The 13,753-nt window shown below is 58.8% G+C and overlaps 1 protein-coding gene across 7 annotated transcripts in view; it reads right to left on the bottom strand.

Moving 5' to 3' along the window:
- TSPAN18 (tetraspanin 18) overlaps positions 1-13,753 on the bottom strand; it is a 186,207-nt gene that overhangs the window by 3,467 nt on the left and 168,987 nt on the right. For all 7 annotated transcript variants that reach the window (XM_047877823.1, XM_047877824.1, XM_047877819.1 and 4 more), the window contains 5 exons: positions 13,386-13,580; positions 6,955-7,029; positions 5,805-5,903; positions 5,079-5,261; positions 1,710-1,793 (listed from right to left, as the gene is read on the bottom strand). In XM_047877823.1, coding sequence (XP_047733779.1) covers positions 1,710-1,793; positions 5,079-5,261; positions 5,805-5,903; positions 6,955-7,029; positions 13,386-13,580 — 636 coding nt within the window. The remainder of the gene's footprint in view (positions 1-1,709; positions 1,794-5,078; positions 5,262-5,804; positions 5,904-6,954; positions 7,030-13,385; positions 13,581-13,753) is intronic.

The following is a 13,753-nucleotide window of genomic DNA, read 5'->3' as shown; positions in this document are numbered from 1 at the left end:
GCTGGGGTTTGAGTCTAGGCATTCTGACCCCACAGCCTATGCTCCCAAGTCCCACACACTCCGCCTTCTAGCTCACAGGAGGGTGGTAAGATGAAGTAGAAGGTGATCAATGACCCAACGAGATGATTAGTAGAAAGTTACCAGGATCATTATTAATAGGCAAGGGCGATGTGGCCCTTCCCAGAGTTGAGAGCACAGTCACGGAACACCTACCTAAGGGCCCTGGGGTGTTGGGGGCAGGCAGAGACCCAGATTCAGGGATGCCGCTCTGACCAGAATGGCCGATGCCCCCACGGTCAGGGCTCTTGCAAGTTGCACAAGGGACAGTCCCTAGAGCCCAGGCTCATGGCCAGATCTCCGGGAGGGGAAGCGAGGCTGGGACAGGGATACAGTTAAGGTCCCTCCTCCCGGAGCAGGGTTCTGCCTCCCATAGGGGTCACAGCTGGGCTTGGGGGCTGGGGGTGAGGAGGACGGCCGATCAAGAATGCAGACATTGTCTAACGAGCCCCCCCGCACCCCCGCCAGGCAAGCAGTCCCCATCCTCCGCAACCCCCACAATGCCAGGAGCAAGGACGGCCGGGGGGGGGGGGGCGCGGGGGGGATAGGGACACGGTTAGCAGCGCCATCTTGCAGAGAAGTAATCTGTGGCTCAGAGGCCCTGTGTGGGGAGAGGCAGAGCCGGGAGTTGAAAAGAGTCCTTCCTGCGCGGGGCACACCCCCGCCATTTCCGCAGTCCCAGCGCAGATTTATCTGCTTCTCGCTCACGGTGTCCTCCCGTGAGAGAACTTCCCCTGGAGCGCTGCTGGCAAGCAGGGGCTCAATCTAGGCTTGCTGAATGAACGGATGAATGAATGAAGGACCCCTCCCGCTCCCCCATCCCCCATCCCCCACCCCCCATCCCCCACCCTGAAAGCTGCGCATGGTGCCGGGCATTCGAGACGTCCCCGAAAGGAGCGACGGGGAGGCTGGGGCTCCGGCCGCCTGACCTCGTTCCCCCGCTGGCCGAGGCCCGGGAGCGGTCCTTCCTGCAGATGGCCAAGCGTGGGCTATACGCGGTCAGTCCAAACTCCAGCAGTAACGGGGGCTGGAGACCCAAGAAGGGGGCGGGGAGAAGGGAGAGGCAGCTCCGCTCCTCGGCTGCGGCGCCCCCTGGTGGCGGCGGCCGGAGTCTGCAGCTGCCTGCCTTTTGATGGGGGTTCCGGGACTGGAGCGAAGGGGTTAATTAAGACCGCCCTTGGGAGGTGGACAAGGCCTCACAGGTCCCGAACCCCGCCCCCCCCCCCCCCCCCCACAAAGAGCCTGATCTAGAAGCACAAGCCGCAGCCCTTTCCTCAAGGCAGCGGTGTTGATTCTCAGTTAAGAGTTCACTCTGGACCTTGGGGGACCTTGGGGACCTTGGGGGAGGATTAGGCAGAGAGGAACCGCGAGGGGGGCAGTGGGAGGAGGATGGGGGGGTGACTCTCAGAACCTGCCCACTCACTGCTGGAGACTTGCTCGGATGAGACCAGAGTCCAACAGCGACTCGGGCAGCAGACAGGCACAGCGGGGCCTATACTGTCCCTACAGCAGGGAGCCAATTTGGTCCCAGATTTAGGATGTGGAGGCAGAGGTAGGCTGGGGGGGGGGGGTGCGGGGCACGGGGGATCTCCCCAAGACCCCGCGTGTGCCTTGCTTCCGGGGGACCCGCGGAAGTGGGGGCCTCTACTTACCTCTATGGCCAGCACTCCTATGGCGAGGGCTCCAGCCAGGTAGACGTAGGTTTCAAAGGTGTTGAGGATCACGGTGTAACAGCCCTGGGAGGGAAGGACCAGAGGTGAAGCCACAGCCGGAGAGACAGTGCAGAATCAGGACCGAGGTACGAAGCCTGGGAACTGGCACGTGACCGGCCCCACGGCTCAGGCAGCAGCAATCCACCGTTTGGTGGGGGTGGGGGGTGGGAGGGGGTGGGAGGCAGGAGGCCTCCCAACAGCAATCTGGCAGCAATACACCGAAGACCCTCGCGACCCCCAAGGTCCCCTCTAAACGGATGAATGCTTTCGCAAGCAGTCCTGGGCATATAGGAACTGGGATAGAGGTGGCTACAGACACATGGAGAACGTGGGTGTGGTCCTACTGACGCCCTGGCCTCGGGTCCTTACTGTGCTCCAGCCCACCCCAGGGCCTTTGCACGTGCTGCTCTCACTCTCTGGCTTGGAACACTTTTCTCATGCCAGGAGGATGAGGGTGTAGCACTTTATGTCAAGAGTCACAGCAACACCCACACTCACAATCTGCCAGAAAGCAGGTAGGGAGCGCTGGGGATAAAGCAGAGAAACAGTGATGCTGTGAGGAGAGAACACTTAGTGTCACCCCGACAGATGGGGAGTATGTACGACTTCCTGTTGGTGGTCACCACTCTGGCCTAGAGTCGCGTTCTAGCAAGGTCATCATCTACTGGGAAGCCCCCCGATTTGTTTCCAGCAGGGGAACACGTTCTTGACTTGCTTGGGGGGCCATCTTGACCCAGGGAAGGCTGAGGAATGCGCTGGAGAAGCCGCCTTGGAGGGTCTGACTCATCCCAGTGGGGGGAATCTGAGCACTCATCAGAGGTCACCTTCTTTCGGGATTTCTTCATTTCTTTTCATCAGAGCTCAATGGTCAACGGCGGTGGGCTAATTCAACGTCCACAGACAGGGGCCTTCTGCCTTGGCCTCTGGTGGCCACGTAACTGAGTCCCGGCCATCAAGATCTATGCAGATGTCTACCGGGGCTTTCTGGAAGGATGGTGTGCCCCACTTTCCCCTGCTCTGTGTCTTAAACGTGGGTGGGGTACCTGGAGCTATGACAGCCATTTTGCCACCGTGGACTGATATGTACAAAGAAAGGCCACAAAGATCACAGAGACCAGGCTTTGACTGACAGGACAAAGCTACCAACTTCCAGAACTCTTGCTGTGTGTAAAACACAAAGGGAATTTGCATAAGCCTCTTTAGTTGGGATTTCAAGTCCGTGCATTCAGACGTTTTGCTCACCGACTGTGATGGGGTGCAAGGCAAAGTCAGAAATGCACACCGGGCTTTAGGAAGGAGTCCTTCCACAGAGGCTTTTGAAAGGAAGAATGCCCAGGAGGGATATGAGCATCTCAGAAAAGGATCCCAGAAGTCAATCTCGGGGGATCCTTATGAAGCACAGAGAAGAGTCAACATAAAGGGCTAATGTAGCTACACAGGGACCTCCCCGATGAGCTGATTCCAAAGCCATGCCCAGGAGATGGAAGAAGGTGTCATGATCAAGGATGAGTCCACAAATGGGCAGCCTCTGAGGATAAAGCCCGAAAGGAACAGGCCCCAGCAAAAGCCTCCCTGAATAACTGACAAGTGGCCTTAGGACACAGGTTTGGTTGTGGGCACCAGGAGGCCCAAACAGCAGTGCCTTCAACCAGCCAGGAGTTCATTTGTCTTTCATATTAAATCCCAAGCTCTGGTGGCCCGTCTGCTCCACGGAGTGGTCAGGGGCCCGGGCTCCTCTTGTGATGCTCTGACATTCTGGGGGGCCACCCTCCGCTGCCAGGTCCCAGAAGACTGTCACCAGAGCTCCATTCCAGCCAGGGGGAAAAAGGAGTAGGGGTGGGCACAGTGCCTCCTCTTAAGGACCTAACACAAGTTGTACACATCACTTCTGCTCGCCTGTCCTTGGCTGCTGCGAGGTCACTTGGCCCAGCTGCAGGGCAGTAGGACGTGCTGCCTTTCCCTGGTGGTTATGGGGTCTAATAGACCCCGTCTTTCCGGGGAGAACGGCCAGCAGTGTGCGCCACAGCATGAGGAATCTGAGGTCCAGAGAGGGTGTCACAGCAGGCGGCAATCCAGGCCCGCCTGACATCAAAGCCTGAAAACCTCCCCCAGGCCCCCCTCCACATCCTGCAGCCTCCCCTCGAGGCTGAGACCCAGCCTCTCAGGGGCCCTCGCTGCTCCAAGCTCACAGTGGCCTGACCCCCAGGGCCCTTGTGAATCCTCTGACATGACACGGGCATGTGCAGGGGACAGGAGACGAGGTGCTGAGCTCCAAGCTGAACGGCCTCCTGGGTCGGCCAGGGTCAGGCCTCAGTCAGGCCCCTTCGTTGAGGCTCTAAGAAGCTTGCCCTGAGGCCCCCACCTCAGTCCCTTCTAGCTCCTGTCTAGGTTTTATTTTCTTTATAGCAATCATTACCATGTGAAAGTATGACTTAGTTTGCTAGACTGTGAGCCCCACAGGGACAGGGGCCTTGTCTCCTGTTCCCTGCTGTGTCCCCTGCATCTGCAACTCTCCCGGGAGATCCTCATCAAAAGCCTAATCAAGGGAGGGGCATGGGGCAGGCACCGGGTTCATCCCTGCTCCCCTTTCCCCCCCCCACCCCACCCCTGCCTTGCCTGGTCTCACACACACACGCCCCAGGGGCTGGGGGCCCGGTGGGGGGAGAGCACTCGGCGGGAAGGAGGAATCAAGTACAAGGGCACTGTCCGTCTCACAGTGTGGGGGGGGGGGGGGCCAGGGGGAGGTGGGGCAAAGCAGGGGCCAGAGAAGCCTCTTCTTCCTGCAAGAAGAGGAAAGGGCTTCTTCCCAGACTGAGATCAAGTCCTTGGGTTGCAAGAGAAGCAGAGTCTGGTAGTTTCCCTGACCTTGGGGGTCGGGGGGAGGAGCCTTGTTCTCTCGGGGTCGGGAGGTGCTTCTAGACAGCACATGTGAGTTTCCCCCAGAATCAGGGCTAAGGAGGGGCCCCCGCTATGTAATTCAGGGGCTGACTCCCGACCTGCATTATCGGAAGCTCGGGGAGTGCTCTGCCTGGAACACTGGAAAACTCCTACTCACCCTTTAACCCCAGACGAAACGCCCACCCCTCCGGCCTCTGCTATGGCTGGCCCATCTGCTCCCTCGTCCTTCCTCTACTTTGGTTGGGCCCCAGGGGCTTGGATGGAGCTTCATCAGCCCCGATGTGGGAGTTGCACATGGCAGCCGACACTTCCAGAGGATTTCTGGGACGACTTCAGACCCTCTGTGCCGACGCGGCCACCTGCCCGGCTCTGGCCATCGCAGCCCCTGCCTGGGGGAGCGGGCCCCGGTACCTGCTTGTTCAGGAACAGGTCTCTTCCCAGAAGGCACTCCTCCCTGCTCAGCAGGACCCCGTCCCGAGTCTGGGGCTCTCTCCGGCAGCAGGCCTCCGGGACCTCGGCACTGTCCAAAGTCAGCAGTCGGAAAACCGATGCGAACCTGAAATCTTCAGGCCCGTTGACCCCACAGCAACCAAACTAGGAGGAGAGCACAGGGACAGGGCTGGTGGGTGGGGGCTGGACCCAGGGGCAGAGATGGGCAGACAGCCACTCCCAAGGCCACCATCAGGCAGGCCGGTAGAGAGGGTCAAGACCAGCTTGGGTTCTATCTGCTCCTCCTGTGTGACCCTGGGAAAGTCACTCGACTTCTCTGAGCCTTCAGCGCCCTCATGTGTCAAGCAGAGGTGGAGGTGGCGATAACAACCCCTACCTCACGAGGCATCAGCACCCAATAAACTCCTGCTGCGATTACCGTCACTGACAATTACAGCTGTCTGAGGACTCAGGTCAGGGGTAGCAAACAGGTTTCAGCCGGAGCCTGGACTGCATTTGCTGGGCCGTTAGTAAGGGCCCAGAATGCTGTACGGATGCTGAGTCCCTGGCCAAGCCAGGCTCAGTGGGCCGGCCCTGACTGATCACGGATGCAGGCACTTGAGCAAAGCGGGCTCTGGAGGCCAGACACTGGCCGCCCTGGGCATCGTGGCTCTGAATGCTCGCGGCGTCCCTGGGGGAGTCACTCACCGTGATCATGACGGAGTTCCAGGTGGCAGAGAAGACGTCTGTGTCGTTGTTGCCCTGGTAGTGCTTGGTGAGCTCCTTGGTGAAGAACTCTCGGGTGAGCTGGGGGAAGAGGCAGAGGGCAGGCTAAGACCCCCGCCCAGCAGCGCGGTGCAGCCCCACCTGTCCAGGTCTCTTCAGCTGCTTCCGGAGGGGAGGGAAGGCCTGAGGGCCCAGCGCAGGGGATTCTCCTAACTTGGGGTGGCCCCTTAGTCCCCACTCCAGGGCCTGTGGCCTCCCCGTATCGGCTCACTGGCACGAAAGGGAAGCCTCCCCACACACCCCTCAGCGAGCCCGAGGCCAGGGCACGCTGGGAACCTCTCTCAGCCCTGCGGTCATTTCTCAGATGCAGAGTTTATCCACGATGGGCAGCTTGCCATCCTGAGCTGTTCCCCAGAGCCGGGGGATCCCCTGGGTCCCAGCCCCGGGGTCCCAGCCCCTGAAGACACCACAGTGTGGAGCAGGGAGTCTGCAAATCCAGTTTCCAGAGGTGTCCTTGGAAGTTGCTCCTGCCCTCAAAATATTCTCCTGGGGTCTAACCACCCTCCTTCCCGCTGCAGTGACGGGGCGGGGCCCTGCGTGGTGCCCAGTCGGAGGCTCCCTTCCCTGCCCACATGGCTGCCTCCTCCTCCTGTCTGTCCCCTGCTTGCCTCCTCCCCTCCCCCAGGCCGGCTTGCCTCTTGTCTTGTCTCTTAGCCCCTAACCCCCTCCTTTCCAGGCCCCCTTTGGCTGCAGTGGCTGGTCCTATAGACTCAGGGGAGGGAGATGGTACCCCCTGGTGGTTGGAGTCCCTGGAATAAGGTGGCTGGTGGGGACAGTCTGCCCAAACTGGATACTGGCCAGGCCTCAAGCGAAAGTGCTCTGTTCTCCTGCACATCACTGGACCTGGGGGACAGCCTCTCTGACTGTCCTCAGACTGTCAAATGACTACTGCTGGGTACGGTGTGGAACGGAAGGTTCCAGAATCAGGTGTGGGGTTGTATCAGGTGCTTCGGAAGGGCGGAGACCCTTAAGGACCCTCCGATTCCGCCCTCTGGAAAAACTCTTGCAGGAAGAGGGTCGCTGGGGTTGTGGGGCCGCGAAGCGGGGCCGGGGCACGTGGGCCCGGACGTACGTTTTCCCTGAAGATGAAGGCCAGGATGGCCGCCGAGAGCTCCGCCAAGAAGATGATGAGGATGAACAGGAAGAACTGCAAAGACAAGAGGCAGGCTCGTGAGCCCTGAGGGCCGCGGGGAGGGGCCCGGCGGCCGCTGGCGGATGCCCCCTTCCGCTTGTTACACAACTGACGACATGCACCGGTTTTATAAGACTAAGGAACTTCACCGCCATAGGTGCGACATTTTTTCGTAATAAGCATGCCCACAATCCATCTTTGGGGTCAGCAAGGCTGCAACACAAATACGGAAAAGTAAGCAAACAAATATGCCTTCTGCGCCAACAGCACCCCTTCGACGATACCCCTTGTTCAGCGTTCAGTGTGAGCGATGGCACCGGGCAGCCCCGGAAGGCGATCCGTGCTGACCTGGTGGGGCCCTGTCCACGTGGGCGGTACACGCTGTGGAAACCCTGGGTTCCCGGGGGACCCCGGACCGGCTCTCCACACCGTGCCAGCCCCAGCACCCCCTCTCCCTGCCTTGCGGTCTCTCGTTCCCAGGGGCAGAGGGGAGGTGATAGGGATCTTCAGCCATGATAAAGGAGCGAGATGGGAGGCGAGGTGATGCGTCCGTCAACACCCGAGAACCCAGGGCCGGAGGTGGAAGTCTGACGGACCCTTCTCTGCTCTACTCCTCGTATTTCTCGATGTTCCCCAAAGTATCCATAATGCCTCTTGTCTCGGGCCCTCACCCCCTGCACTCCCTGTCCCGGGAAGGCCCCTCCCTTCCTCGCCCACCAGCTCCTCATTTTCCAGACCAGGTGGAGCCCAGCCCCTCGCCGGTGAGAAGCCTCCCCTGTCTCCTGCCTCCCTGACATCACAGGGCCCCGTGGACGTGTGTGCACAGCAGCGGCCACCCCCACCCCCCACCCCTCCACTAACATCAGCAGCACAGGCTGTGACTTTGTGTGTTGCGTTCTCGATGCCCGCCAGCACAGGTGTGGGAGCACGGCTATCAGATGAACGAACACGTCCGTGAGTGACCCACTCACCATAATGACCTTGTTATCTGCTACATCTCAGACCCCGGCCATTACGGGCACCGTTTCGGCCGAAGGCTGCTGGCGGAAGAAACGGGAAATGACTTTGCCTCCGTTGCTCGGCATTGCTGGCACCCTTGGCATTTCCAGTTTGTGATCACACAGTGTGGTCCTGCCGTTGTCAACCCACCTAGAGGCCACCAGCAGAGGACCCAGCCCCCAGTGCCCACGGAGACTCAGCCCGAGAATGCCGGAGCAAACCCTTCCTCTTCACCCAGCTGTCCCTTCTGGGCACCACACGACCTCTTCTCTCTCTGCTGGAGAGCGTGCTTCAGGACTGGCCTGAGGGATTCTCCCAAACCCTGGGGGTCTGCTTCCGGAAGGTCAGCGGCAGGCTTGCTGGGGTCTGGGGGGCAGAGTTCCCTAACCGGAGGGGAGAGTCACAGAGGGCCTCTTGTGCCCCAGGCCGCGACAGCCACGGTCCATTCTGCAGCCCCACAGCCCCCACTTCCACCAGAGGCTCTGCAGCCCCGTGACAGTGACAGAGGGCCCTGGCGGGGCTCCTGGCACTTCCATTTGGCTGGAGACGCACGGCCATCCGGCTCTGTTTCTCGTGGCCACCGCGAGAGCCCCTCCCTGCCCCCTGCCCTCTTGGTGGAGTTGCCGGAAGTTCTCAAGCTGGCAAGGAGTAGCCCCAGAAACGGTTTCCATCCTCGGCGAGGCGACTGAGCTGGCCCTGGCTATCGATCACAGCTTAGACAGTTATAAAGTATGGATGAGACCGAGCTCGAGCATCGCGCACGCCGTGTGCCCATCGCGCTGGGGGCGTGCTGCCTTCCCGGATGACTTAGCAGGACCTCGCCTAGCTGGTGCAGGCACAGCGTCCGGATGCTCAGATGGTGGCTCAGAACCAAGAGGCAGGCACGGCCTTCCTGAGGACACGTGTGGGCGAGTTCTGAAAAAATAATAGTCGCTACCATCTACTGACAGCTCACCGCCTAGGCGCCGCGGATCTCACGTGGCTCATTTCTTTGGATGCTCTCGGCAGCCTGGGGAAGCGGATGCTGTGACTGTCCACACCTCCGGCTTACCGAGGGGGAGACTGGGACCCCGAGGGGGTAGTACTGTGACCAAGCTGGCCCAGCTGGTAGGCGGTGCACCTGGAGAAGCGTGGGAACTCTGATTCCAGAACACAGCCTCTGAACACCGTGTCACCCCAGACCCTGTAAGAGCCTCTAGGTCTTAAGACTTGACAGATTGCTGGGGCGCCTGGGTGACTCAGTCGGTCGAGCATCCGGCTTCGGCTCAGGTCATGATCTCGCAGTTTGTGGGTTCGAGCCCCGCATCGGGCTCTGTGCTGACAGCTCAGAGCCTGGAGCCTGTTTCTGATTCTGCGTCTCCCTCTCTCTCTGCCCCTCCCCTGCTTGCACTCTCTCTCCCTCTCAAAAATACACATTAAAAAATTTTTTTAGGACTTTTCAGATTGCCTGTAGGATCTCTTGTGGACAACCCAATTCTTTGAGTTTCACATTGACCCAGTGGTTGCATGTGCTAGGAACAGAGTGAAGCAAGATGCTCATTTTCTCACTGAGCCACGATCACGACACCATGGCTGGGAAAGAGGTACCCTCACCTTCATGTTACATAGGAGGAGTCTAGGTTCAGAGACGTTAAGTAACTGCCCTCAGGTCACACAGCCAGGAAGTAGCAGAGCAGACATTGGAACGTAGACTTTTCTGACTCCAAACCCCATGCTCTTATCAGACCTCTAAGACCACTTCCTCTCTGTCCCTTCATCCCAGGGCTATTCACTGAGCACCTGCTCTGTGCCAGGCACGATGCGAGGTACTAGCAAACCACTATGCAGCAGGCAGATGTGGCCCCCAACTTCCTGCAGTGAACGTTGAGCCAAGGTTCATGACTCCTGAGATGGAATTTAAGAATGAACCTAGTAACTTGAAGGAGGAAGGGGGCCTGCATATCTCCTTGCCTGGAGCAGGGTTTCATCCAGCGCAGGGACCGAGGGGCGATTTGAGTGTGTGTGAGCAGGTCACCTGAAGCAAAGCAAGGGCTGTGGTGCCACTTCTGCCACTCTGCCTTCTCCAGCATGAAGTCGCTTCCTCTTGCTGAACAGAGTTCCCATCTGGAGGGCCTTCCCCCGGACCTGGCCATGGGGCTTGTCCTGACGCCTCCCCGGGGCTTCCCATCTGGGGGGCGAGGCCTTTCGCAGGGTTTCTGAGTTAATCTCACCTCATCCCATTTGCCTAAAGACACATTTGCCAGTAATTCCTGAGCATCAAATGTACACCACTTTGCTTAGGATTTTGGAAACACTAACCGAGGGACGGAAATGGCAATTTTGCCTACCTGCGAGCACGGCCAGGCTTTTCTAGCCCATCTGCCTACCGGCCCATCTACTCTCAATTCTCATTCGAATAAATGTTGACCAAATTTACACGCTTGATGTGCCATTCAGCGCATTTATCTCTTCTAAATACACTCATTTCTTTTCGCTGTGCTCCTTACCTAAAATTTAGCAAGCCTTTGCCAGAAAATATTTTTAAAAATTTCTGAATCTTTAAATAAATTGGTGAAGAACCGTCTGCAAACGACTCCTAGGTAAGCCACTACAGAAAAGGGATGCCACGAGATGTCCATTACAGGCGGAAACTGTCCCATTGTCTGTGGAAATGCTGTGAAATTGATCAACGGGAGCGTTTGGAAACTGTATCTTTAGAGAAATTGATCAGTGGGTGACGCAGTCATTAGGTTCGTGGGTCGGCCGGGGCGGGGGTGATGGGGCCCTGGGGTTTCAGACTCAGAGCAGTGGGGGAGGGGCAGCTCAGTTACCCCCACCCCCGGCCTCCTCTTCTGCTGCGGTGGCTGACATCACTTCCTCTTGGTCCTGTTCGTGACAAGTCTTGCCTCCCTCCCTGAAGGTGGAGGAGCAGGGGTCTCAGGATTCTCGAGGGACCCGAGTGGCTACCTGTAGAGAGACTCTGTGCCCCTCTTCAGCAGGAGCCACCGCGTGGCCGGTCCAGGTTAGAAAACAGAAGTGGCTCTTCTTAATTTTTAGGTCATGAGGTCATGAATCTATTTGAAAACCTTCCTGAAGCTGTGGGGTCTGTCCCCAGAAACATGCATGTGCATACAACATACACACACACACAAACACACACACACACACAGCACATATGTACACACACACAAAGCCCTAACCTAATATTTTGTACATAATTTCAGGTGAATTTCAGACATGGGAGTCCATTTTAGGTGAGGGGCCCTTCAACTAGCCCCGGTCTGAGAGACAGGGGACCCCCCCATGGGTCCAAGAGTACCCTGCTTCTTTTGGGGTGCCTGGGTGGTTCAGTCGGTTAAGCGTCCGATTTCGGCTCAGGTTGTGATCTCATGCTTCATGGGTTCGAGCCCTGTGTCGGGCCCTGTGCTGACAGCGCGGAGCCTGCAGCCCGTTTTGGATTCTGTGTCTCCTTCGTCTTTCTGCCCCTCCCCCGCTAGCACTCTGTCTCTTTGGGGGGCAGGGGGAAGAGTATCCTGCTTCTGACTTGCACTGTGGCCTCAAGCTAATAGGTGCTGGGCTTCAGAGAGAGGAGGAGGAGGAGGGATGGGAAGGGAGGGGGAGTGGGGAAGAAGGGAGGGGAGGGGAGGATTGGAAGACAGGAGGGAAGGGAAGCGGACACAGGGGAAGTAAGGAGAGAGGGGCAGAGACTAGGAGAGGGATAAGGAAAGGCAGCAGGAATAGAAAGCAAGAGATTAAGAAGCAGAGAGACGGAGGCAGAGAAAGATCAAGAAAAGAAAGAGGAATGTAGACAGAAAAGGAAGGAAGGAGAAGGTGGCAGAGGAGAGGGGTGGAAAGGGGCTAATTTAAGGTTCCAAAGACCAGGCCCTGGCCACAGCTAGGACTCAGATCCTCCTTGGGGGACTTGGAGTGCACCTCAGCTGGTCTCTGGGCTTGGTCTTCCCCCTTAAGCGCCGGGGACTGATGTATCCATTCACTGGCAGGCTCAGAGGCCGCCACTTCATGGGGAGGACTTTTGAGGGCCCCAGCCTGCTCCCAGTCCAGCACCCTGGCCTGGTCCCCTGTCTTGAGGTCAAGGATGAGCCCCAGGGGCTGAGGTGAGGGGGGAAAGGGAGGTGGGCCTCACCAGGGACCCATATCCCAGCTCCTTTTAAAGTCCCCTTGGGCTCCCAAGCCAACATTGGCACCGGCTGGCACTGCAGAAGGCGGCCCGCCAGGGGGCGCCCGCAGGTTTGTTTCTCTCCAAACGAAAAGTTTGCGGTGTTCAGGCTGCTGTAGGCCAAAGGGACCCAGGGCTCCCAAATCACACATTTCACTGCTGATTTCACTTCCTGTCTGGGATATGGGGAATGTCACCGTGACATGAATAGAGGCCACCCCATCTGTTCTGGTCTGGAGAGGAGGCACTGTGGCAAATCTCTGCTCGCCAAAGCGGCAGGAGCAGATAACCTTGCAAGGAAGTTCTTCTGCTGACCAGCCGCGCCTCCCCGTCGCCGAACTCCTGACCCCTCCATCCACTCACCCACGAGGGGCACCTGCACGCTGACCCATCCACACACACGCCTCATGAAGAAGGACTGGGCTCAAACTAGAAGCTCTCCAGGCCTGGGCGCCCACTGGACTTCACCGGGGAGGAAGGCCAGGAAAGTAGGCGCAGGCCCAAAGGACCCCCCCGCCCACGGGAACACGGAAGGTCAGAGAAACAGAACGTCCACTGCTCGCCTCATTTGGCTCCAACCTATAGCTAAGCCTCCCCCTGATGAGCAAGCGAAGGCATTAAAGCTCAGAGAGGCTTAGAAACTAGGCCCGAGTCACATCATTAGTGAGGGGTCTGAGCAGGGTGTGCGCTCAAACCCAGGCCCGCCGCACGGCCGGCCACATGCCTGCCTGCCTGCCCCTGTGTGGCCTGCAATAGCCGTTCAGGGACCATTTATTTAACGAATAAAGAGACTTCAGAGATCATATCACCTCTGTTTTAAAAGCGGAAATGCAAACGGCAAGAGACTCATCCAGTAGGTATCTCTCCTCTTTCACCAAGGAGTTATATATGTGAGTTCTCGGAAGCATCATGGTTAATGTTCTCAGTTGACTATGCCTTGGAGAAACCTGGCTGTTCAGACCTAGAGGCCAAGGCCACGCTCCATCTGAGGACAGCCGGCCCACACGGCAGGCACGGGCCCGTCGCAAGGACCAGGCTCCGAAAGCTGGGGCCACCAGTGCGAACAGAACAGGTTGGTGGCCTTCCCACTCCTGGAGAACAGCCTCCTAGGCTCGGACCTGGGTGTGACCTCCGAGTCCTCTGCAGTGTAGACACAGGGCCCCCCACGCTCTGCCCCAGGGCCCCCGCGGGTGGGGTGGAGGATGGGGCTACTCACAAACAGCAGCAGACACTTGTTCTCGCGGACGGCCCCGCAGCAGCCCAGGAAGCCGAGCAGAAAAAGCAGGCCCCCCATGGCCAGGAGGATGTAGGCGCCCGTGATTAGCAGGGGGTTGGCGGCCACGATCTCCCGGAAGCCGGTGGGGTCCACCATGACCCAGATGCCGATGCCCAGCAGGCAGGCCCCACCCAGCTGCCCTCAGGGCCAGTCAGGAGGGAAGAGAAGAAACAGGCAGACACGGAGGTTAGACACTGCAAACATACACCATCCCTCTGAGCCAGGCCCCAGGGTGGAGCCGGCGAGCCCCAGTGAGCCCCAGAGAACCAGGCGGGAGCCCCATTCGCTGCGCAAACCAGTGTCCCAGC

This window comes from Prionailurus viverrinus, chromosome D1, assembly GCF_022837055.1.
Source record: "Prionailurus viverrinus isolate Anna chromosome D1, UM_Priviv_1.0, whole genome shotgun sequence".
NCBI classification, from domain to species: domain Eukaryota; kingdom Metazoa; phylum Chordata; class Mammalia; order Carnivora; family Felidae; genus Prionailurus; species Prionailurus viverrinus.
The sequence above is the reverse complement of the archived record's forward strand: the minus strand, read 5'-3'. Positions and strand labels throughout refer to the sequence as shown.